The sequence below is a fragment of the Diabrotica virgifera genome, chromosome 9 (assembly GCF_917563875.1).
Source record: "Diabrotica virgifera virgifera chromosome 9, PGI_DIABVI_V3a".
NCBI lineage: Eukaryota > Metazoa > Arthropoda > Insecta > Coleoptera > Chrysomelidae > Diabrotica > Diabrotica virgifera.
The window spans coordinates 120214297-120240800 of record NC_065451.1 but is presented as its reverse complement, the minus strand read 5'-3'; the positions used below and the strand labels follow the sequence as shown (position 1 = coordinate 120240800).

Sequence of the window (26504 nt, the reverse complement as noted above, 5' to 3'; positions counted from 1 at the left end):
TACGTAGAAATAGCCTCGCTTGCACTTGTACCTACTCTACCTACTCGTTCGATTTTAAATGAGAAATCATTGAAAACATCACTCCAGCACTAGGTGTTTATACTTTTGTTTAACAATAAAATAATAAATTTTTAGCAATGCAAATAACTAAAACCGATATACTTTGACTTGAACTTTCAAATGCGGTAAGCAGAATTGCTATTTTATTTTTTAATCAAAAGTTATTCGGGCACAAAAATTGCAATTTTTCGATTTTTTGAAAGTTCCATCGCGTTTATCTCGAAAACTATGCATCCTACGAAAAAATTTGTAGGAATACTTTTTGGTTAGAATGGCCCAAAAAATAAAAAAACATGTTTTGTTTTGCGAGAAATCGCTGTTATGTAATTCCTCAACTTCTTTGTTTATAACAATCTTATCGACATCCGGATCAACTGTTACCCAAAAAATTCGTGTTCTACGGGTCAAAATACATAAAAAAAACTTGGGTAAGTCCATCTGAATACAGGAGGCCGTTGTACCTCCCCTGGCGACAGGAGTATTAGGTAAAATTTGCTAAAATTTTTAATATTAAAAGTGTCAAACAATAAATGTCATTAATAAATAATTCAGAATTAAAGTCAAGTGTAAAGGCAACTGCACATGAAATTAAATTTATAGTAATATAAAGTTATGATTATTTGTAAAGCAATGAGACTTTATGAGATATTACTAAAAAAGTTGAAAAAAGCAAATAAGGAAAAATAATAATAGATGAAAAAATCTTTCATTTATGTTAATATCTATTGAATTTAATAAATAGTTGAGTAGATTGAAAACTAATTTTAAAAGATCTTTGAAAAAGTTACCTAGTTGAGCTGAATTAGTCCGATGCCACATTATGCGTTTTGACCGAATGCGGTGAAAACGCATCCGTTGCCAACGCAACCGGACCGACCTGTCACACTATGCGTTTAGTCTGGTGGAGTTTGTAAGCGCGTACCGATGACTCAAAACGCATCCGCTTCCAATGCAACCGGACCGATCTGTCACACTATGCGTTTTCACCGGATGCGGCGGTAACGCATCCGGTCAAAACGCATAATGTGGCATCGGCCTTATATGGTTTCTTTGTAAAGTTAAAAAAGATTTTATAACTTTTTTACTAAAATCTTTTCTACTAAAATCTCTTAACTAAAATCTTTTTTAACTTTACAAAGAAACCATATAATTCAGCTCAACCAGGTAACTTTTTCAAAGATCTTTTAAAATTAATTTTCAATCTACTCAACTATTTATTAAATTCAACAGATTTTAACATAAATGAAAGATTTTTTCATCTATTATTATTTTTTCATATTTGCCTTTTTCCAACATTTTTAGTAATATCTCATAAAGTCTCATTGCTGTACAAATAATCATAACTTTATATTACTATAAATTTAATTTCATACACCTTTACACTTGACTTTAATTCTGAATTATTTATTAATGATTTTATTGTTTGACACTTTTAATTTTAAAAATTTTAGCAAATTTTACCTAATTACTATTGTTCAATTTAATTTCAATATCTCCAACAAATCAAATTAAAACATTTTCACAATCACACCACAACTAATACACAACTGACCAATTCTGGTTTAGGAAAATTGCACAACCAATCTTACATTTATAAGTTCTTGAACATCCAGAACAACATCTAATAATCCCAACTAAATTAAAAATACACTAAAAAATACACTAAAAAATACATTAAATACATTAATACATTACACTAAATACATTAAAAATATTAATTAAAAATATAAAAATAACATCACTTTATATATAACTAACAATTTTTTGGTTTCACGGTTTAATGTCGTGTTTCCTTACTAATCCCCTCAAGATCCTGCCAATTGTTTTGTTTTGTTAATGTATTACATTCAAATCTGTCCCTCTACCAACTCTCCCTTTAGCATAATATAGAGAAAAAGTATGATATTGAATACTACTATATTCTTCCCTTATACCGGAAAGTAAGTGTATATTTTATACTTATACTTGACATACTTTTGTTGCCACTACATTTGAATGCATTCATGTATGTGAGTGTGAGGGTTATACACCATATTTACGTACATGTGAGTATTTATATGTATGCATAAATATATATACTTTAATATTGGCTTGATCATTACTCTTTGATTTCAACCAGACCACTTAACTAACTCTGGTTTTTGTTATTTGTAGCATTTAATTTTACTTTTAACGTGACCTGAAGATGCTGTAAATATTGTAGACAGCGAAACCCGTCGTCAGTTGTAAAATAAATAATTGTTTGTGAGAACGTCTCTCTTTTCTTTACTACAATAGTATGGACTCACACATGCAACCCATTCATTATTTAAGTAGAATAATTATAAACATTGTAACGAATAAGCTACAAATAAGATTTTCACAATTTACATAAAAACAAAATTAAAATCCACGAGGAAAATAAACTTCCTGTAGCAGGCTGTATACCATAAATCACAAAAATACCAAGTTTTTGTAAAAGGTATATATTAAAATACCCTAAATAAGGGTCACAATACAAAACGTTTTCGGATTAAGGAATCCATCATCAGTGTTTAAAAGCCAAAATTTGCATGCCTGAGCCACCAAAATGAATAGGGTAAAAACCCTTTAAATGTAAATCATAAAGTTATTTTACATATTTATATAAAATTCATCGGATGTTATAGATAAACCTGGATGTTACCCAGGGCAACACAGGACTCTCCCCACGTGGTTGGAACTTTTTTTGGAGAAAACCTCACATATTGGATTTCAATGGCCAACTGAGTTGGATAATTAATAGGAATGTTATTCTTAGTGCATTTTCCTTATAAGTTTTTGTGGGATCCACGAGGAAAATAAACTTCCTGTAGCTGGCTGTATACCATAAAGTTGGCTGTAGTTGGCCATTGAAATCCAATATGTGAGGTTTTCTCCAAAAAAAGTTTCAACCACGTGGGGAGAGTCCTGTGTTGCCCTGGGTAACATCCAGGTTTATCTATAACATCCGATGAATTTTATATAAATATGTAAAATAACTTTATGATTTACATTTAAAGGGTTTTTACCCTATACATTTTGGTGGCTCAGGCATGCAAATTTTGGCTTTTAAACACTGATGATGGATTCCTTAATCCGAAAACGTTTTGTATTGTGACCCTTATTTAGGGTATTTTAATATATACCTTTTACAAAAAACTTGGTATTTTTGTGATTTATGGTATACAGCCAGCTACAGGAAGTTTATTTTCCTCGTGAATTTTAATTTTGTTTTTATGTAAATTGTGAAAATCTTATTTGTAGCTTATTCGTTACAATGTTTATAATTATTCTCCTTAAATAATGAATGGGTTGCATGTGTGAGTCCATACTATTGTAGTAAAGAAAAGAGAGACGTTCTCACAAACAATTATTTATTTTAAAACTGACGACCGGTTTCGCTGTCTACAATATTCACAGCATCTTCAGGTCACGGTAAAAGTAAAATTAAATGCTACCAATATCAAAAACCAGAGTTAGTTAAATGGTCTGGTTGAAATCAAAGAGTAATGATCAAGCCAATATTAAAGTATAAATATTTATGCATACATATAAATATTCACATGTACGTAAATATGGTGTATAACCCTCACACTCACATACATGCATGCATTCAAATGTAGTGGCAACAAAAGTATGTCAAGTATAAGTATAAAATATACACTTACTTTCCGGTATAAGGGAAGAATATAGTAGTATTCAATATCATACTTTTTCTCTATACTGTGCTAAAGGGAGAGTTGGTAGAGGGACAGATTTAACCTTTTCGATTTGAATTATTTTATTAACGTAAATAAGTTAAAATTTTATCGAAATATTTGCTAGTATGTTACGTCCAAAAAAGTCCGTATTTCGTCCAGTACGGACATCCAAAGGACGTTTATATTTATTCCACACGAAGGACGTCCAACGTCGGACGTCCGAAGGACGTACATATTTAGTCCACCCGAAGTACGTCAAACGTGGGACGTCCGAAGGACGTCCGTTTATAGTCCATGGACATTAGGACCAAAAATGGACCTATTTTAGACGTCCAGAGGACGTCGTGTGCTATAAGGGTTCTAAAAACAACTGCTTTTTATATAAAAGCAGATAAAAAATCTAAAAATTAAAGGAATAACGCAGAAAACTCAAAAATGCTGATATAACTTAATTAACCGATGAAATGTCAATCGTGTAAAAATTTCATAAATGTCATTAGTGTCAAATTTTTTTAAAAGTGGAGTAAACTTGCCCGAGGTTGGACCAATTACAAACAAGTATTACGGCGCGGCAAATTTGAATTACTCCTCCTGGTTTAAAAACAGACCATAGAGAACATACATTGTGCAAGTGATGTAGAAGTCCAAAATAATAAAGATTAAACTAATAATAGTTGTTTCTATAAAACATTACAGGTACTAGAGGAATTGACTGGAAATTGTTCTAAGATATTCTAGATGAAAAATTAGTCTTAATCACCACATTAAAAGATGAGAAAGAAATAGGAGAAGTCCTACAATACCTACACATAATATCCAGTCTAAGAAAAGAAGAATGGAGGACTGATCCACCTCGAAAACATGGATCTAGAGAGCCTGTAAAGGCGGCGCTACCCCCACGGGAGTGTTTTAGCCACTATATATATATAATATCCAGTGTGCCTGATGGACAGCTAGCCCCGAGAGTCATAAAAGGGAACAAAACAAAATAAGCATACCACCTCACATTAGGCAAATGATTATGAAAAAAGAAGAGCTAGTCGCTAGACGAACCTGGCAAAGAACCAAGAATCCGATAGACAAACGAAACCTAAATAAGATAACTTACAGTAGTGTTCTCCTTTATATAATTTTTACTGCAGACCTTCCACCAACCGACAATATTATAACAGCTACATTATCTGCAGATGATACTGCAATAATAACCTTAGACGTAGACCAAATCAGAGCACCTGAGAAGCGGCAATACCATCTGGATAATATTTCTAAATGGCTACAAATAAATTTGAAATAAGTGTTAATACCGATAAATCCGCCCAAATAACACTTACTACAAGAAGAAGCAGATCACCTCCGAAGTTACCGTAAATATCAACATTAACAACCCTATTCTGTAAAAACTGTGGTAAAATATGTTGGACTCCACTTGAATGATAAACTGATATGGAAGACACACATAAAAGCAAAAAGAAGCCAACTTAATTTGAAAATTAAAAATATATACTGGCTACTTAATAGAAACTCCAAACTAGGTATCACTTGAAAACAAACTGACCATCTACAAATATATACTAAAGCCAATTTGGACATAGGGGATTGAGCTCTGGGGATGTACCAAGCCATAAAATACCAAAATAGTACAGTCATTTCAGTCCAAGACACTTCGTATGATAGCTGGAACACCCAATGGAATACCTTAATATGTAACAAATCTAACCTTACATAGCGATCTAAAAATCCTATTAATAAAAGATGAAATATCGTCTAGACTGAATAAATACAAAGAACGAACATCAGATCATGACAATCTGTTAATAAGAAACCTATTCGATCAGTCCTTGGAAGTTAGAAGATTGAAAAGAATCTGGCCAGAAGACCTACTTGAGTAACTGTACGGAGAACCATTGCTGAATGGTACCCGGCACATGCATACTACAAAATATAAACTATTTACGTATTACTCTAAATCGTAGTGTGGAATATTAGGGGAGTGCATATAGATTTTCACTTCGGAAAAAATCAAACAAGATGGAACTTTTTGTAATTTCATTAAGAAATGTTTAATAAACAACATATCAAAAGTTCTACTCGAGAAGTCGGTGCTTCATTTTTTATTAAACAAATGAACTACAAAATAAGATGTTTTTTAAATAACTCCAAAAATATAAATTTTAGAAAAAAATCGTTGGGGGTAGTTACCCCCTACGATAGTGGTTGATGAAGTAAACAGTACTCACAGTATATTCATTTATTATCAACTCGGAGTACGACTGTAAAGAGTTGGTGTGCTAATGTACGTTCACCCTCTGGTGTATCTCAATTATCAATGATGATTGATCACGCAATGAAATTATAATGCCTCCCGATGTTTTCTGTGTATATAAATAAAAGGGAAAGTGTTGATATTATTTATATTATTTATGCTGAGTCGGCTTTGGCCATGAATTAGGAATATGTAATATTGAATCGCTGACACCGCAGGATTGACAACTGGTACACTTGTGTGGAGTAATCTGGGTCACGTAATATGTATAATAAACAAACGTGTGTTTGTGTACCAAGGACATTTAAATTTTAAAAGAGTGTGTCTTGCTCTTAATTGGATGCTTAATAATGGATGATGTGAATCCTAATACATCTTTCGCCTCCTGGCAAAATTTTCTGACTTCATAGAAGGAAGAAAATTTTCAGATAGGACCACCAATTGATTACTACGTTTTAATCAATACAAACAGAGGAGTGCGACAGGGAGATGTTATTTCTTCTAAACTATTTACATTAGCACTGGAAGATGTTTTCAAAACAATGGAATGGACAAACATGGAAATAAACATAAATGGAAAGAAACTAAACCACCTAAGATATGCAGACGATGTAGTAGTCATAGCATCAAGTTTTGAAGAACTACAAACCATGCTAACCGAACTAACAAATGAATCCGAACAAATAGGTCTAAAAATGAATTTTGCCAAAACAAAAACAATGACAAACACACAAGACAATAGAAACGTAATACTAAACGACACCACAATTGAAGCGGTTAATGATTATATATATTTGGGACAGATTATAAAAATAAATAAGGAAAACCAAGCAGCGGGGGTAAAAAGAAGGGTCAGATTAGCCTGGACAGGATTTGGAAAATTAAAATGGGTCCTAAAGAATAAAAAAATACAACAATACTTAAAAACAAGAGTGTTTGACCAGTGCATACTCCCAATTCTCACATACGCATGCCAAACATGGACCTTGACCAAGGCAAACATGGATAAAATAATAAAGACACAAAGAGCCATGGAGAGAGCAATGTTAGGAGTAAAATTGACAGACAAAAAGCAAAACAACTGGGTCAGAAATAGAACAAAAGTCAAAGACGCAGGTCAACATATAACCAGGCTAAAATGGAGCTTCGCAGGTCATAACGCTAGACAAACGGACAATAGGTGGAATAGCACGATACAACAATGGAGACCATGGACAGGAAAGAGAGCAAGAGGACGACCCCAGATGAGATGGGGAGACGACATTAAAAAGATAGGAGGAACGCACTGGAAACAGAAAGCACTAAACAGAAGCGAATGGAGGAAACTGGGGGAAGCCTATGTTCAGAATTGGACGAATTAAAGAGCAAAAGAAGAAGAAGAATCAATACAAATTAAATGTTTATTTCCTATAACTAATAACTAAATACAATGAAAAAAATGTTTGTTATCAACATTGATCCCGTTTCACTTGTCACTCACTGTGTTCTCGGATTGTAAGCATATAATCTATTCTTATGTATTTCCTTGATTTTATTGTTTTCCATTCTGATCTTACAATTAACGTTATTTACCTCTGTTATTGTGAAGGGGCCTACATAAAGACTATCAAACTTACCATTCTCTTCCCTTTTTACCAGGACTAGGTCTCCTATTTTAAAGTTTTGTGGTGTTGCTTTGGGCTTATGCTTTTCTTGCCGCTCTTTTTTGTGCTTTAAGTCAAGTCAAGTCATTTATTCATGTCAATATACAAAAGTACTTACATACGTCGAAAAATAGTATACAACTTTGGTTCACAGATATAAAATACAAATATAGAAACAAGATATAAAATACAAGTATAAAAACACAAGGCATAATATGAAATAATACATACATCAATTAAGACAAACACTTTCTGGGTTCCTAAGAATAAACAAAGTACAATTCAACAATTCACAACCCAGTTCCAAACATTAAAGTTAAAATTTAAAAATTCATCACTGCTGTAAAATGCTTGGCTTATGAGAAAATTCTTTAGTTGTTTTCTAAATTGTAAAGTTGGCAATTCAGTAATTTCAGTAGGCAACTTGTTGTAGAATGTTAAACCATATGAGTTTGGTCCGTCTCTACTTCTTTGGAGCCTGGTGTAGGGCAGTATTAAGGCATGCTTATTTCTGGTTTCATATTGGTGTACATCCTCATGTCTTTGATGACAGTCTATATTTTGTTTCACATGAACAAGACTCTCCAGAATAAATAGCGAAGGCAGAGTTAGTATGTGCAGTGCAACAAATGCTTGCCGACATTCTTTCTGATAGGACAGCCAGCAATTATCCTTACTATTCTTCTCTGAATACGAAAGACATCTTTGGCTCCAGCACTGTGACCCCATGCCAAAATTGCATAGCTGATGTGTGAATGACACAGTGCAAAATAGGCCTGTTGTAAAGTGAACTGAGATACATACTCAGAAAGTCTTCTAATCAGAAAAGTTGTAGTTCCTAACTTAGCAACAAGGGACCGTGTATGAGCCTTCCAACATAGTCCTGCATCCAAGTAAACTCCCAAAAATTTTATTTGTTTGTCTGCATCTCCGGATGGAAGCTGTCTTGTTGAAAAAATCAAAGACTGGGTTTTATTGATGTTTAGAAGCAACATATTTGCTGCAAACCATTGTTCTGCCTTATCTTGTGCTTGCTTTGATGCCTCTATTGCTGCCTTACAATCCCAATCTTTGCAGGTAATAGTAGTATCATCAGCAAAAAGAGTAAATGAAGTGGTAAGGTCTATCTGTGGAAGATCATTAATATAAATTATAAACAAAAGTGGTCCCAATACTGAGCCTTGAGGTAATCCAATATTTATAGCTCTCTCTGCCGACCTCACTCTACCCACCTGCACACTCTACTTTCTATTGGAGAGATAGCTGGAGATCATTGCAATGCTACTATCTCCAAACCCATATCTCTCCAATTTCCTGAGAAGCAGCTCATGTGAAACACAATCAAAAGCTTTGCTCAGGTCATAAAATGTAGCCGACAGATAGCAGCTCTGCTCAAAAGCCTCTTGAATTTTCATCACTAAGTCCATGATGGCTTTTGTCGTATTTAGACCCCTCCTAAAACCAAACTGACTATTTGTGAACAAATTTTTGGATTCAAAGTACTTAATAATCATTGCTGCCATACATTTCTCAAATACCTTTGATATTATAGGAAGGAGTGATATTGGCATATAATTGGATGGGTCATTATTGTCACCCTTCTTATAGATCGGTATCACCACTGCTTTTTTGAGCAGATCAGGAAAGATGCTTTCCTTAAAGCAGTGATTTATAAGTGTTGTTAATGGACCAGCAATGAGATGTTTCACTCCTTTTATTATGTTAACCGAGAATCCAAAGTAGTCTTTACTTTTCTTGTTCACCATATTTGTTAAAATGTCTCTGGTTTCAACGAGAGAAACATCTTGGAAGAAAAATTCTTCCCCAAACATGGTGACATTAAAATTCAAGGGATTAAAAAAGGAGGGTTGAATCAGGATCTGCAAGTTACGGGCGACATTAGTGAAGAAGTCATTAAATTCATTAGGTGTAATTTTTGTTTCTAACTTACTTTTAGACTTGTTTCTGTGTTCATTGATGATATCCCACATACACTTAACTGGATTGGATGCAGTTGAAATAAGGTTATCATTGGCCCTTTGTTTAGCAGATTTTATTGCTAATTTGTAATCTTTTTTGTGATTTGCTAATAGAGTTTTCTGAGTCAATGTAGGAAACTCATCATACTACTCCTTTAGTAAGTGCAGGGTTTCCCTCATGGACTTCAAATCAGCGTTGAACCAGTTTATTTGTCGACTTTGATCTCTACGTTTTTTTATAGGATTTTTCAGGAAAAGAGTGTAAGAAAGCCTTACTTAATTCATTATGAAATGCAAAGAATTTAGCTTCAGCAGGCAAGTCAGAATTTTAGAAACTCCTATTTTAAACCTTCAACATATGAGAAAAAAGAACATTTACCCTTTTGTGTAATTGGTCTAAAAACAGATCTAACAAGTGCTGGATCATTACCACTAGTAGGCACAAGGAAATCAAGAAGCTGGCCACAATGATCAGAGAGTGCAGTCTCAACAACCTCCAGATTACAGTCATGATGATCCAAACTCAGAAATATATTGTCCAGACAATTATTTCCCCTTGTAGGTTCAAAAACCAACTGGGATAGTTCAAAAGAGGAAAACAAGCTACATACTTCAACAAATTCTCGAGTCGCAGACAGAAAATTCACATTAAAGTCCCCCACAACTAATAGATTACCTTTACCATGAACTATAGTCAATGCTTGCTCCATTATTTCCAGAAAAATATCCAAAGAAGCAGATGGTTTCGTGTAAACTGAAATTACATATAATTTAGATGTTTTAAAAAATACAACATATTTCCACGCATTTTACAACAGTCATGGCATTTACTTCATTTATTAATTTAAAATCATACATGGATTTAAGAAAAATAGCTGAACCTCCCCCTATGCTGTCTCGGCAACTAGCTGCAGCCAATCTATAGTCGGTTATATGTAAGGCTTCATTCTCTCCATTTGCGTTCCAATGCTCTGTTACACAAACAATATCACAATTTTTGTCAGCTAGAAACATTTCAAATTCATTTGTTTTATTCCTCATTGAATGTATATTTATGTGAAATAGCCTTAGTTATTTCTTGTGTTTTGCACCACAATCAGGCTGTTAACACTTGGATGCAGCATCTTTTTTAAATGGAAGGTCATCTAGAGCATTTGGTTTTATGACATCATCACACTCGCTTGCTTTTACTTTTAAAAATTTCCACCTCTATTGTCAAATAAATCTTTATACCTGTTCATGTGAAATCTTTTTACCCCTACACCAGCTGGCCAGAAGTCAGGTTGATACATCTTGTCCTTGTAGTTAAAAGAAGCAGATACTACGAAACGCTTTAACATATGTTCCTGGCTAGGCAATTCTTTTACTGTGATGATAGTTTCTTCCATACCCCGTTTCTCCTTTAGGAATTTATAAATATCATCTTCTGTGGAAGTTCTTTTAATTCTGTACAAGTATAACCATACCTTACTATGTTCTCCCAGGAAACCTCTGTTATTTTCATCTAGACTTATCTCTGCAGTACCAATATTTCTTTTTGTCTTCCATTTTTCCTTTCGTCTGTTTACCATTTCTACAAATCCACTATTTTCACATGACTCATTAACATTTTGCGCTTCCTCATTTACTCCATTATTCTCCAAATTAAACTTTTTTCAAAAATGAATAACCATTTTCAATTTCGTTGCAAAACGAAAATATAGCCGAACCATATTCTAGTCCGATCAGAGAGTACAGCAAGCACCTCTACCGGTTTCGAAACTTATTAGTCTCTCATCAGGAGGCACATTTGATTTACATTTACTCTGATTGGAGTACGAAGGGAACCATTCTCGTTGGAACTTTACCGCGCTGAGCAGATGGGACGTGAATTGCAAATTGTAGAATTCCCTCATCTTCCTTAGTCTTAGCATCCGTATGGCTTGCAAATTGTAGAAGCCTCGGAGGTATAACCAGAGAAGGTTCCCATTGTTTTCATTTTGGTGGGATGTAGAATAGCATTATGTTGTTTTGTATGCCATTAGAGTGAAAACTTAATCTTTTTAAACTTTTTTCCTTCTTTTGGTTTATTTTTATTAGATTTGTTGTTGACGTTGTCAGCTATCAACTGCTTTGGTGCAAATGATCTACTGCTTGCTACCATCTGTCTGTATGTTTTATCTACTGTTTGTGTAGGCAGCATGTTCTGTGTTGACATCAAAGTGGATTCACTTGTTGTTGGTTCACTTTCACTTTTTTTCTCACTTTGTTGATAATTACTGTTTACAGTTTTTTGATCAGTGGTTTTTCCAGATACATTTTTTTCTAAAAAGTTTATTCTTTGCAACAATAATCTATTATTTTCTTTTAGAATACCATTTTTATCTTCCATCTCAGTAATCAGTCGTTTTAGCAACTTATTTTCTACCTTTAATAGATTTTGGTCGTCTTCTGATGCTTCTACTTCATTAAGGTTCTGTTCAGTTTTTTCACAGCATTTTGTTAGGTTCTTCTCACAAACTTCTAACCCACCTCTTTTTGCGCAGCTTGGGTGGAACACATTGTAACACAATTTGCACGCTACTATTTTGCACTCTTTTTTTATGCAACATTTGTAATAAATTGAAAAATTATCTCCATCAACTGAACGTGCGGCTTCGTCGCCCGCCATCTTGATTTCTTTAGTAAGAAGGTTCTAGCTCTCTCGTGTGCGCTTTGTAGTTTGTACCGTAACTCATTGTAGTAGGCATCTATATTGTAACATGGTTGAATCTCCTGTGTAAGGTCTTCCGGTAGGTTAACCTTCCTGCCATAAAGCAGTTCAAATGGTGTGTAGCCATGATAGGCGTTAGGGGTTGTATTGTAGCAGTATGTGAACATTCTGCAACACACGTCCCAATTTTCTTTGTCTTCGTCTATGAATGCTCTTACGTACTCGTTTAATGTTCTGTGTAGTTTTTCGCAACTTCCAATGGACTGTGGATGGTATGCCGTTGAAAAGTTGTGCTCTATTTTTAGTAGTTTTGTTAGTTCCTGCATTACTTCATTCTTATACTCTGTGCCTTGGTCTGTTCTTATTTGCTTCATGAGTCCGTATGTTGGTATGAAATGATCAAAAATTTCTCGGGCTATTGTCTCGGCTTCTTTATTGCACACGGGTATAGTGACCGCGTATTTCGTCAGTTCACATATCATTGTGATACAGTATCTATTACCCTCCTTACTGTTGGAGAATGGACCTATCGTATCTATGTATACTATGTCCTCTAATTTCGAAGAAGTGTCCGATATCACGAATTTTTCGACATGTGTTCTTTTCGGTTTGTTAATTTGACATTCATAACATTGTTTAACTTATTTTCTTACGTCTTTTTCCAATTTTTTTCATCTGAATCTATTTTTCTTTAAGTGTCCTCCAAACATCGGGTGATTATGATATTCGTCTATTAATCTGTGTCTTTCTTTGTCATCTTCTATTGTTTCTGGTACTTCACATATTATGTATAATTCTACATTCTTCAATATTTTGTTTCCTTCTTTAATAAATTCATTAATTGTGCACAATTTAAAAATAATATTATTTACGTATATCTTTACTTCACGTACTGCATTCTCTACCACCAGCTTATCAAGCTGTGGCAACGTGTGGTTTAAATCGAAATGATCGAATCCTGTGGCTATGCTCTTGCTGCATTTTATTTTGTTTTTGGCCCTAATGCTTAGTCTTGGTGAGATTAGTTCTGCTCCAAAGGACAAAATTGGTAGTCTATGCGCCTCTAAATTATTTAGTACCTTTCTTACTGTCTGCGTGGTGGCTTCTGGCTGTAGTGCGAGTTCACTTTCTGCCTTCGTTTGCCTTGATTCTTTCTCCTTTTCTCTTGCTTGAGCTCGTGTTATAGCTAGTATATGGGTATTGTCTATGTACAGGTTCTTTAGTTGATGCAATGTTATTCTTGAAAGGCTGTCTGCGTAGTTATTTTTCCCTGTTATATACTCTATTTCGAAATCGTATTTCTCTAGATCTAATCTGATCCTCGTGAGTTTCGAAGTTGGTTCTTTCATTGCAAATAAATGTGTTAGTGGTTTATGATCTGTTTTTACTAAAAATGTTGGTGCTCCATACAGATAACATTTGAAATGATTAATTCCCCAATGGATCGCTAGTAATTGCTTAATGATTATAGGTTTATTGCATTCTCCTTTGCTAAAACTTCTTGATACGTATGCTATCGGTAGGTCTATTGCGTTGTAATCTTGACTTAAAATTGCTGAACAACTCTCGCTGGATGCGTCTGTCGTTAGGATAAATTGTTTATTGAAATCTGGATATTTTAAGATCGGTGGCTTCATCAGAGATTATTTAAGCTTATTGAATGCTTTTTCACATTCCTCTGACCAAAAAAATTCTACTTCTTTTCTCGATAATCTGTTGAGTGGTCTGCATATTTCAGCAAAATTTTGAATAAAACGTCTATAAAAGTTACAAAATGCTACGAACCTTTTTGTTTCTTCTGCTGTCTTAGGTGTCGGGTATTGTTCAATCGTTGCATATTTCGCTTTGTCTGGTGATACTCCTTCCTGAGAAAGATCATGTCCTAAATATGTGACTTGTCTTCTAAAAAATTGACATTTCCCTAGGTTGTTTCAAATTGAATTTTCAACATGTCTCAAATGTCTTGTTCAGGTTGTCTAAGTGATGTTTTTTTGATATTCCTATTACTACTATATCGTCCATGTAAAGAAATGTTTTGTCCGGTGTTAATCCTGAAAAGGCCATTTTCCGTGCTAAACGATGTCTATTTTCTCGATGATTTTTCTAATGGTATTGGGTGAAAACCTGACATTTAGGCCCGGTACTTTATGTCTTGATTAACAGCCCGTTAGTTAACGGAGGTTTAATCGGGACCTCATTAGGGTCTCTTGCTTTATAATAAATGCATTTATAATTATTATTATACTTATTTATAATTATAATAATACTTGTAATTTGTAATTGCATTTATTACAACGCAAGAGACCCTAATGAGGTCCCGATTAAACCTCCGTTAACTAACGGGCTGTTAATCGAGACATAAAGTACCGGGCCTAAGTCTATAACTGAAAACCATTTTGCTCTTCCTAGTTGATCTAATATCGAGTCTATTCTTGGTAATGAAAATTCATCTGTGACTATTTTCTTGTTCAGTTGTCTAAAATCTATGCATATCCTCCATGCTTTATTCCCATCTATAGCTTTTTTCGGTACCAGCACTACTGGGCTGTTATATTCTGATGTAGACGGTTCTATGATTCCTTGGTCTCTTAGTTTTTGTACTTGTCGGTTTAATTCCTCTGTTTGTGCATGAGGTGTCCTATAGTTTTCAATATATATAGGAGTTTGGTCTTTAACTCTCAGTTTCTGTTCGTTGAAGTTGTTACATGTTAGCATGTCATGCCTTAGGGCGAATATATCTGAATATTCTTCACATAAAGATACTAAGTTATCGCGTATGTATTCTGGAATGTCTAACTTCAGCGATTCCCGTAATTCTTTTTTCCTATCCTTGCTGTCGTTGATGAGTCTATATATGTTGAATAATTTAATGTCTAACGTCCTGATTGTGTTTGCCTCTACATTTACTGTTTGGTAGGTTGTGTTCAAAATTTTGATGTACGGATTATTACTTGAAATAATTGCTCTCGCTATGAATATTCCTGGTTGTATTTCCTGTTGTTCCACTATCCTGTCGTTCTTCAGTGTTTGAAAATTTTTTACTATTCTTTAAATTTCACATCTAGGCGGTATTATTATTGTGTCATTATCTATATTATCCAAAATATTCGTACTAATGTAACAATCGTTGTCCTCTTTAATGTGCATTTTAAGGTTAGCGTAGTCTAGTATGCATTGAAAGTTTGAAATAAAGTCTCTCCCAATGATTCCGTCTGTTGGAATGGGAAAGTTAGGTTCAACAGTGGTGTCATGGCAAAATTAGCAGTGCGGGAACGCAGTGCCGGAACGCATTGCTAATTTTTGTTTACAAAACCTAAATTCTCTATTATTTTTTTTCTTTTCTTAACCAGTGCGGGAACGGCGTTCCCACACCATGACACCACTGAGGTTCAACTAATTGAAAGACATGCTTGAATCGAGTTCCTTTTACTTCTAGTGTGGTCTCAACTTCTCCCATTGTTTGCAATTCTCCTTTAGTTACTCCTTTTATTTTCGCCTTTGTGTTTGGTTTCACATGTTCCTTCATAAAATCATGTAAACATTTCAGTATTGAAATATCAGCTCCTGTGTCTATGATAAAGGTATTTGTGTGTTCTAGGATTCCTGTTTTCATTCGTACAAAATTCGTTAGGTTTAAGTCGAAGTTGTAAATATTATATTCCACTTCTGACTGTGTACTTCCTTTGTCTCGTTCATTCAAAACCCCAACTGCGGTTTTTCTTGTTCCTCTTGGCTGTTCTCTAACTATAGTAGCCTTACGTTCCTGTTACGTCCTCCTCTCTGGTTTCCTCTGTATGTTTGGTTGTTAAATTGTCTATATCCTCTGTTCAAATAGTTCCGTTGGTTTTCCGTTGCTTCTCCTTCGTTCCGTTGTCCGAAGTTATTTCTTCTCCCTCTATCCATTCATCATGGCGTCCGACGATGATTGTGTGTCGGAAGATGGTGATAAAAATAATAAAAATAGTGGCAATATGAAATGTTGTAATACAAAAAAGTGCTCAGTATGTGTGTGTATAAATTGTTTATCGATTTATCACCAAAGTTGCGCAAAAAGGTATCCAGAAATCAAGTTTTTGGATGAAACTAAAATAACATGTTGTCAAGTGGTGAAAAAACCGGACGACAAAAACGATAAACAATTAGTGTTAGCAGTTGAAAACAAGTATTTAAGGGAACTGGTCGATGAAGTAAAGGATAAAAATAAAATTTTAGCCCTAAATAACGAATTATTGTTAGATAGGATTAGGAGATTGGAACATGAAAAAGCTAATCTCAAATGTAAACAAACTTTCGCGGAAGTGGCTACTACACCTATCAGCAGTGTACCAACTTTTATCAGACAAGTGCCTCCAAGAAGTGTACAATCAAATATAAGAAAACCAAACGTTTTACCAATGGAACATGAACAAGGTAAGAAGGAACCTCAAAAAAAGGTAAATAGCGAACAAAAGGAAAATGTTAGCGAAGATACATCCGCAGAAGGACGTGAAGACACTAGAGAAGAATTTCAAACAGTGGTTAGAAGAAAACGACAAAGAAAAAACATAGGTACGGGAATAGTTTCAATGATAAAGAATTGTTGTTCTCAGGAGGGGAGCGTAAAGTATGGCTCTACATAAATAGAGTAAAAAGGGCCGCAACTGAAGAGGTGATTAAAAAGTATATTAAAAATAACGTGGAGTTTGAAAACGAAATAGTACAAGTGAAGGAATTACCATCGGATGAAAATCGATTAAAAGCGTTTGTCGTAACAGCATCTCTCAAGAAAAAAGATATTTTATATGATCCATCTTTTTGGCCTAGTGATGTAGGAATAAGTCGTTTCGATTTTAACCGTCACAAGGATTTTCTAAGTGGGGGAATTTTGCAGTACTGTCAAAAATAATCACCCAAAAGTGACACAAAAAAATTCAAAACAGGAATTCACAAACATTACAATAATTCACCAAAATTTAGAATCAATTGGAAGTTGCGTAAATAGAATAGAGGAATTCCTAAAAGATTTTCCTAGCTGTGTATTTTTTTGTGTAACAGAGCACTGGAAAACATATGATCAACTTAAGAACTATGGGATCAATGGATTCTTCTTAGCTGAAGCAGTTTGTCTAGAGGAACTAAATAAGCATGGAGGTAGTGCAATATTTATAAAAAATGGAATTCAGCATAAAATGCTGAATAACTGAAATAACGGCCTTATCTGAAGTTGGAATTTGTGAATGCAGTGTCTGTGAATGTGTTGTCCACTGTCAAAAGTTTTTAATTATGTGTGTTTATACCCCTGGCTGGCGAACAGATGCTTTTCTAAAATGTTTAGAAAACATTTTAATAAATATTGTACATTTTAATGGATCCTTTTTTTTAGTTGGAGATTTTAATATAAAATGCATGATAATGATAAAAATAGAGATAAAGACAAATTATTTTCTTTGCTAGGATCATACAATTTGCTTCCATGTGTGAAGGAATATACTCGAATTACAAATACCACAAGTTCACTAATTGATAATATTTTCTCTGATTATAATGAAGAATATACAGTCACAATTCATAAAACTTTAATATCGGGATCACACTGCTCAAAGCCTAAGTTTTAATATATGTAAACAAAGTAGTGCTTTTTGCTTTAAAAGAATATTTAGTCCTTGCAACAAACAAGATTTTCAAAATCGGTTGGCACTAACAGATTGGAATAACATTTATGAGAGTGATGATGCAAATGAGGTATGGAATAGATTTCATAATATTTTTTATATCAGTTTAATTTGAGTTTTCCGATTAAAAAAGTGTATCCTAACCGAAATGCAAGAAAGAATTATATTAGGGATGAAGTAGTAGTGGCCACAAAAAGACAAGTTGATATTCTTTATGTCATTAGTTATAATGATAACAGATTTCGACAAGATTACAATGATGCAAAAAAGAATTATGAAAGAATTTTGGCACAAAATAAAGCGAAAAATTTTAAACAAAAAATAAAACAATCTGACAACAAAACTAAAACGGTATGGTCAATAATTAATGACATAAAGGGTAATTCAACATCACAGAGGGAAATTCAGATCCCTGGAGAAGGTAATACAGTGGCTAATAACTTGAATGAGTATTTCTTAAACTGTGCGTCTCTGTTGGTATCAGAATTTTCCTCAAATTCCTATGAATCTTCTATAGAACAAGCGAATAGATCTATGTTTTTAAGGCCTGTAACTCAGGAAGAAATTGTTTCTATTGTAAAAGGTTTGAAAAATAAAGAGAGTTGTGGTGATGATGAAATTTCAACATCAATTATTAAAATATGTTTAAATGAGATTGTTATTCCATTAACATATGCAGTAAATATTTCTGTTAAGTCGGGTGTTTTCCCAGATAAACTGAAATTAGCAGTTATTAGACCTTTACACAAGAAAGGCAGTGTGGCACAAATTGAGAATTATCGACCAATTAGCTTGTTGCCAAGTTTCTCGAAAGTCTTTGAAAAATGTATGAGTAAAAGATTGATGGAATATATGTTACAAAACAATGTATTTCATAATAGTCAACATGCATATCTAAAGGGCAAAGGGACACATACAGTAATATATCAATTCACTCAAAATGTCTTACAATCACTAGAACAGAATGAGGTTGTACTAGGGTTATTTCTAGATTTAACAAAAGCATATGATTGTGTGAATCACGAATTATTACTGAAAAACTAAACTTATATGGTGTAAAAGGGGTAGCTCATAATTGGTTTAAATCGTTCTTATCAGGAAGATCACAAAAAGTAATTTTAACAAAAGATAATAAGAATGTTAAATCCGAAATTAGACCTATACAATTAGGCATTCCTCAGGGAAGCATAATTGGACCGATAAATTTCATTTTGTATATAAATGATATGTCGCATTGTATTACTAGTAACAACTGTAGTCTAATTAATTATGCTGGTGATACGAATGTTCTAGTAAAAGGAGATCATTTGGAAATTCTACTAAATGAATCTGTTGATATTTATGAAGAAATGTCTAAGTGGTTCTCCAGTGAGGGATTAATTATTAATAAACAAAAAACGAATTGTTTAATTTTTAGAACAACTAGATCAAATGTGGAATGTCCAAATGATTTTCTGTTAGATGATACAAACGTTGAATTTGGCACTAAAACTACATTTTTAGGCATGACAATTGATATAACATTGTCATGGGAAAGTCACATACAGCAACTTAATAAAAGGTTGAATTCAGTATGCTATACTTTTAGAGTATTATTGCAATATTTAAGTCAAGATGACCTAAAAACAATTTATTTTTCAAATTTTGAATCTTTAGTCCGTTATGGAGCAATTTTTTATGGTGGAAGCAATGAACTTGATAAAATATTTATTTGTCAGAAACGAGTGCTAAGAATTATTAAAAAAATGAGACTCGGAGCGTCTTGCAGAGGAGTTTTCAAATCTAATACTATTTTAACAGTACCTGCAATATATATCGAGTAATGTCTACTATTCCTCTTTAGAAATAAATATTTGTTTGAAATGAATCTACCTACACATTGTTACAACAATAGGGAGATTAAGTATATTTATCCTATTCACAGATTAACTGTGACAGAGAAGGGTGAAAAATATTCTTGCATGAGATTATTTAATAAATTGCCCCATGACATTAGAAAAATAACACAATTAACTCAATATAAAAAAGCTGTGCGTAAATTACTATTGCAGATTGAACCATATCAGGTAATAGATTTTATGAATTCTAATATTTAACAGGATTTCTGTAATTTTAATTTTGTTTTTTATGTTGACGAATGTTTCGCTCTGCGTATATGTATGTGTCTCTGTATATATGTATGTACAATTTTCGAAATAAATATTATTATTATCCAGATTTAGCCATACGGCTCACACTCCCTCTAAGGGGAAAATTGACTCATCCCAGATACCTACGGTATCAAAAGGATTGAGCTCTGGTGGAACTCTTTCCGTGTTATCGAGCCCTACGTGACTTGGTATGCTGGAGTTTCTCCCAGAAATTTTCGTACGCATCTGGCCGTCGCGAGTTGTACAGCTTTCTGTATGGTCTTATAAAGGTGTTCATTAGGGTGGTCCTTATTTTCGAAAGTTCATATTTTTTCAAAATTATTTGTAATTTTGTTCAGTTACACCAAAACATTAAAAATACAAAATTTCAGCTCAATCCGATAATATTAACACGTGCCGCATTGGCCTTGAAGTTTCATGCATCTGACTGTCTAACATGCTACGACGAGTCGGCGCCAAGTGCGTTCGAATTCGCTACAAGCGCGACTACAAGTCTCGACAAGTCAATTTTGTTTTTACATATTATTTGTTCAATGCTACATTCGTTTTAGTTTCGTACTTGAAGTGCATAAGAAAAGACGTGCTATATAAGTAATTGATAAAAGTGCTGAAATGTCCACTTTGCGGAACAATATTTATCTAGTTGGAGTGATGAAAAATCAAATCTGCGGTAGTAAATTACCATGTAAACGAGATGTTTTGAGTGTACTTTTTTATAACATGAGAGTGGTAAATTTAAATCTTAATGACAGCAGTGCTTTAGTTATTGATGAAGTGGTCGTTTTTTGGAAAAAAGCAAGAATCCCAGTTCAAAACCGTTCAAACTGTATTTTGAAATTAAAATCTTTGTACGATAATGTCAGAAATTTAGAAAAATCTAAAAATAGAGATACTGAACGGCAGAGAGAAAAAGAAAATGATTTTAAAGAAGCTTTAGACAACCTTTTCGATATTGCCACCTTAAATGCGTTAAATGAGATTAAAATCGCCGAAGATAGAGAATTTTTAATTAAGCAAAGGGAGAAAGGTAGAGTAGGTTGTATGTTGGGAGTAGATATCAAATTATTACGTAAGGAAAAGCGGAAAGAAGAACGCACAGCTGCAGAGTTGAAAAGAAAAGAAGATTTGTTGGAAAATTCTAGTTGTTCGATTGGACATTTTGAAATGGAAGATAAAGAACACGAAGATTCACAGAAAAAAGTGATAAATCAAGACAACAGTGAAGATGACATATATTTCATATCGGAATCTCAACAGGGTCCATCTTCAAACAAGAGAGGACGAAAGACGTTAATGACACCTCGCCTGGCCGCTGCCTTGGACAAATGTAAAGTGAGTGACAGGGATGCAATGCATATTATTTCTGCCGTCCTAGAAGCTCTTAATATAGATATCACCGAGTTTGTTCTCAATAGATCGTCTATCAAAAGAAATAGAGAGATTTTGCGGAAAATAAAATATTCATCAATAAAATCGGTAGGAAATGATGCAAATTTTATTGAAGTGCATTGGGATTCCAAATTATTGCCTGATATCACAAAAAATGAGAAAATTGATCGGCTTCCTGTGATCGCGGTTGGTTTAGATTTTGAACAATTATTAGGAGTACCTGGAATTGCATCATCAGCAGGATCGGAAGTTTGCTCTGCTGTGTTCCATATCACTGATGAATGGAATTTAACCGAAAAAATTCAAGCCTTTTGTTTTGATACTACAGCATCAAACACTGGACGTATAAAAGGAGCTGCAGTTCTGCTTCAACAAAGGTTAGGGCGAGATATTTTGTGGCTTCCATGCCGACACCATATATTTGAGGTCGTTTTGGCTGGTGTATTCACGAGGACAAAAGCAATTGTAACATCCGGCCCTGAAATTGCTCAATTCAAAGCACTTAAAGAAAACTGGAAGAATATTGATAAAATGAAATTTTTAGATTATACCAGCGATGAAGCCGTTTATAATGCACTGAAAGATGTAGCGCCCGAAATTATTTATTTTGTGAAACAGAAACTTGCAGAAGAGCAACCACGTGATGACTACAAAGAGTTTTTGCAATTGACGCTCATTTTTTTGGGAGATAAAACAAATGTGAGTTTTAGGGCCCCCGGTGCATATCATTTAGCGAGATGGATGGCTAAAGCGATTTATTGTTTAAAACTTTTTTTATTTCGCGATCAAATGAAAATGAGAAAGGATAATTCCAAACTGAATGCAGAAATTTGCGTTTTCGTTGTATACTGTTATGTAGAGGCCTGGTTTTCAGCAACGAATACTACAGGAGCTCCCCTAAATGATATATATTTTTTGAGAAAATTGGTTATATTTAAAAATATTAATGAAAACATTGCAACCATTGCAATAACAAAATTTTTAAACCATTTATGGTATCTAAGTGAAGAGTGTGCTGCCATGGCAATATTTGACGATAGAATTGAGAGAGTTGAAAAAATTAGAATGGCTCAAAAAATTATGGAATGTGCAAGTAAAAACATAGAGACTGTGAATGAAAAAGAAGAAGAAAATGAAGAGACAGAAGTCATTGAGAAAAAACTATCGTTGCAAATCCGAGATGTCCAAAATTTTGTTCAAAAAGATCTACCAACTGAATTATTGTCCGCCAATTCACTTCAGTTATTTAAACGATTCGGTATTTGTGTTGAATTTCTTCAGGACGATCCGCTGAATTGGGAAAACAGAGAGGATTATCGCACAGGAAAAAATATCATTTCAACCTTAAAATGTACAAATGATATTGCAGAAAGAGGAGTCAAGTTGATTGAGGATTACAATGAAAAAATGACGAAAAATGAACATCAAAAACAATTTTTGATACAGGTATGTAGTAGTAGTATGTATAAACAATAGTTATTTATGAAACAGTTCGTGAAGTATGCTTTTTGCGAACGCACGCGATACTTAGAGTACGAGCGATAGCGAGTGCTCTACATCGCGTAAGTTCGCAAAAAGTACTTCACGCACAGTTTCATACAATATTTTATCTACTCTACGATAAATAAATCAAAAAACTGTAACTCTTCGTCACTGGAATTCATTTCAATTCTATTTACAATTTTTAGAACTTTGACATTTAAAAATTCTAATTTCTTTCAAACCACAAAACTGTCAAAATTTTTGTTGTAATTTATTGCTCATTATGTCATCACCATGACAACGCGAAAGTTAAGGATATTTGATTATATGAAAGTGTGTGAAAAACCCATTGAAAGTGTGTGAAAAAGTTAGTCCCATTTAAAATACACAGGTACTTCACGCACACTTTAAATCCTTCACGAACTGCTATCTATAATGACAGTTTTCACAAACTAAAAACTGATACATAATATGACGTAGAGTAGATAAATTTAATTTTTTGTTATTTTTTTCTTAGCAGTTAGTCCCATTTAAAATACACAGGTACTTCACGCACACTTTAAATCCTTCACGAACTGCTATCTATAATGACAGTTTTCACAAACTAAAAACTGATACATAATATGACGTAGAGTAGATAAATTTAATTTTTTGTTATTTTTTTCTTGAACACATTATATAGGCTAGGTTCAGAAAACACATTCAATATTATTTTTTTTTATTCAGGTTGTTCAGGAGTACCGGAGAGAGTTCCCAGTCGCCACAAAAGGAGGCTTACTTAAATCCAAAATATGTATCTGAAGTGGATGTATCATTTCAATAAATAAAAAATATAGTATTAGGATAAACTATATCTTTATTTTACGTTTTCATTTTAATTAGTATGTTTTTATACTAAAGTTTAAAAAAAATGCGTAATTTTATGTTTACAGTCGAGCGTACGCGTACATTGTCGTTCTTATAGGTAATAACTGCCTTACATTGAATCTCACAACTTTAGCGTCGATGCGGCACGTGTTAATATTAACCGATTGAGCTGAAATTTGTTATATTTTCATGTCTTATATAAAGGTACATTCTGGCAAATAATTTCTAAAAAATTCGAAAAAAATTTTTTTTCCTTATAAATAAGGACCACCCTAGTGTTCATTTAGACCCAGCTTTTTTATGCTTTCGAGGAGGGTCTTCGGAATGACTCCAGTAGTAGACATAATAATCGGTATCGTCTGGGTACTTTGCATTCTCCATTGCCTTCGTATTTGAATTTCCAGATCTCTGTACTTGCCGATCTTTTCAGTAAATTTACTACGTAGATTATTGTTGTTAGGTATCACCACATCAATTAGTGTTGTTTGTCTTGTTAATTTATTAATTAGTACGAGATCTGGTTTATTATGTGCCACTGTTTGGTCTGTGAGCACAGTGCGGTCCCAGTATAGCTTGTAGTTGCCATCCTCAAGCATACTCTCGGGGACGTATTGATAATACGGGAGATGGTCCGTTTGGAGAAGTCCCAGCTTGATAGCTATCTCTTGATGAAGGATTTTTCCCACTGCGTCATGCCGTTCCTTGTATTCAGTTGCTCCAAATGCCTGGCAGCCCCCTATAAGATGTTGGATGGTTTCTTGGGCTTGACATCCATATCGGCATCTGTCGTTTTGAACCTGAGGGTCTTTGATGATATATTTCAGGTAATTTCTGGTTGGTATAACCTGATCCTGAATGGCCAGTAATGAACCCTCCATTTCAGGGAACATCTTTCCTGATGTCAACCAATAGTTCGACGCTGCATTGTCGACATAGTCTTGGCTGACCTCATTGGGATGTCGCCCGTGCAGAGGTTTACCCATCCAGGTGCGCATTTTTTCGTCTTTAGTGAGGTGGTTTATGCGCATTTCTGGTTCCCTCAGTTTGATCGGTGTTGTGTCATCTACTGCGCAAATAGCGCGATGTAGAGTAGATGTCTCAGCTTGCATCTGAAAATAAGATCTTAAATTAGCAATTTGTTTATCTAATTGCTCGCCTATATCCATAAGTCCTCTTCCTCCTAAATTCCGTGGTAATGTCGTTCTTTCTACTGCACTTTTTGGATGGTGTTTTTGTGCCTTTGTGAGGTGTATTCGTACTTTTCGCTGAAGATTTTCTATATCTGTTTTTGTCCACTTAACAATACCAAATGAATAGCTAAGCGCGGAACAAGCGTAGGTGTTTAGTGCCTTAAACAAATTGTTACTGTTAAGCTGTGAACGAAGCAGCTGTTTTATCCTTCGTATAAACTCAGTAGTTATCTTAGTTTTCATTTGCTTATGGTCAATTTTCCGCGCCTGCTTTACTCCCAGATATTTGTATATATCGTTTTCACCCATGGCCTCGATGTTCTGGCCATTTTGCATATCGAATCCACCGGGCTGTATATTTCCTCTGACTATATTTAAAACGCGGCACTTGTCTAGTCCAAAGTGCATATTAATATCATTAGAGAAAGTTTCTACTGTTTTTAGCATCTCTTCTAAATTGTCTTGAGTAGAAGCCATTAATTTCAAATCATCCATATACAACAGATGATTAAGCTTCGCTACTACAGTATTGTTATTTTTAATGCTAAAACCTGAGTCAGTGGAGTTTAATAGCTGTGATAGAGGGTTTATAGCCAAACAGAACCACAATGGACTCAGCGAGTCTCCTTGAAACAGGCCCCGGTTGATTGCGATATTTTCCGTTTCGATATTGTTTTCACCAGGTATTTGGAGGTGAATTTTAGTCTTCCAACTTGTCATTATATGCCTTAAAAAAGTCACTATATTATCATCCACTTTGTATATTCTTAATATATCTATAAGCCATTCATGCGGCACTGAATCAAAGGCCTTTTTGTAGTCAATAAAGGCAGTAAAGAGGTTCCTTTTTTTGGTGAATGCCTGGTTAGAAATGACTGAATCGATGATCAGTTGTTCTTTGTAACCCATAGAACCCTTAGCGCATCCTTTCTGTTGAGGCTCTATGATATTGTTTAGAGCACAGTGTTGGTAGATACGCCGGGTTATACAGGATGTGACCAATTTATACAAAGTTGGAAGACAAGTAATTGGGCGGTACTTGGCTGGATCTTGAGTGTTATTTTGATCCTTCGGTATTAAATAAGTGGTTCCCTGAGTTAGAAATGATGGTATTTCCTGCGGGTTAGAAATTACATGATTAATTAATGTTGATAAGCACTCATGAAAACTCCAAAACTTCTTAAGCCAGAAGTTCTGAACTCAGTCTGGTCCAGGAGATTTCCAGTTATGAAGCTCCTTGATGATATTTGAGACCTCATCGGTAGTGAATGGTTCGTAGTTAGCTGTGACGTAGTGGCGACAGTTGTGCGTCGTATCTTCTATCCAGCCAGCATTGTTGTTAAGAGCAGCTGGTGTGGAAAGTTGATTTCCCCAAAACTCATGAACTCTTCTTGGCTTGGGTAAGACTTGTCGACACTTTCTACGGTGGAATTGAGT

The 26504-nt window shown here is 34.2% G+C and overlaps 1 protein-coding gene across 1 annotated transcript; it reads left to right on the top strand.

Annotated features, from left to right (window-relative positions):
* The first annotated feature begins 20451 nt into the window (after positions 1–20451).
* LOC126892444 (uncharacterized) lies at positions 20452–23863 on the top strand. The gene is made up of 2 exons (XM_050661978.1): positions 20452–22974; positions 23737–23863. Exons 1-2 carry the CDS (start codon positions 20752–20754, stop codon positions 23809–23811), a joined length of 2298 nt encoding a protein of 765 aa, XP_050517935.1. The 5' UTR covers positions 20452–20751; the 3' UTR covers positions 23812–23863.
* The last annotated feature ends 2641 nt before the right edge of the window (positions 23864–26504 follow it).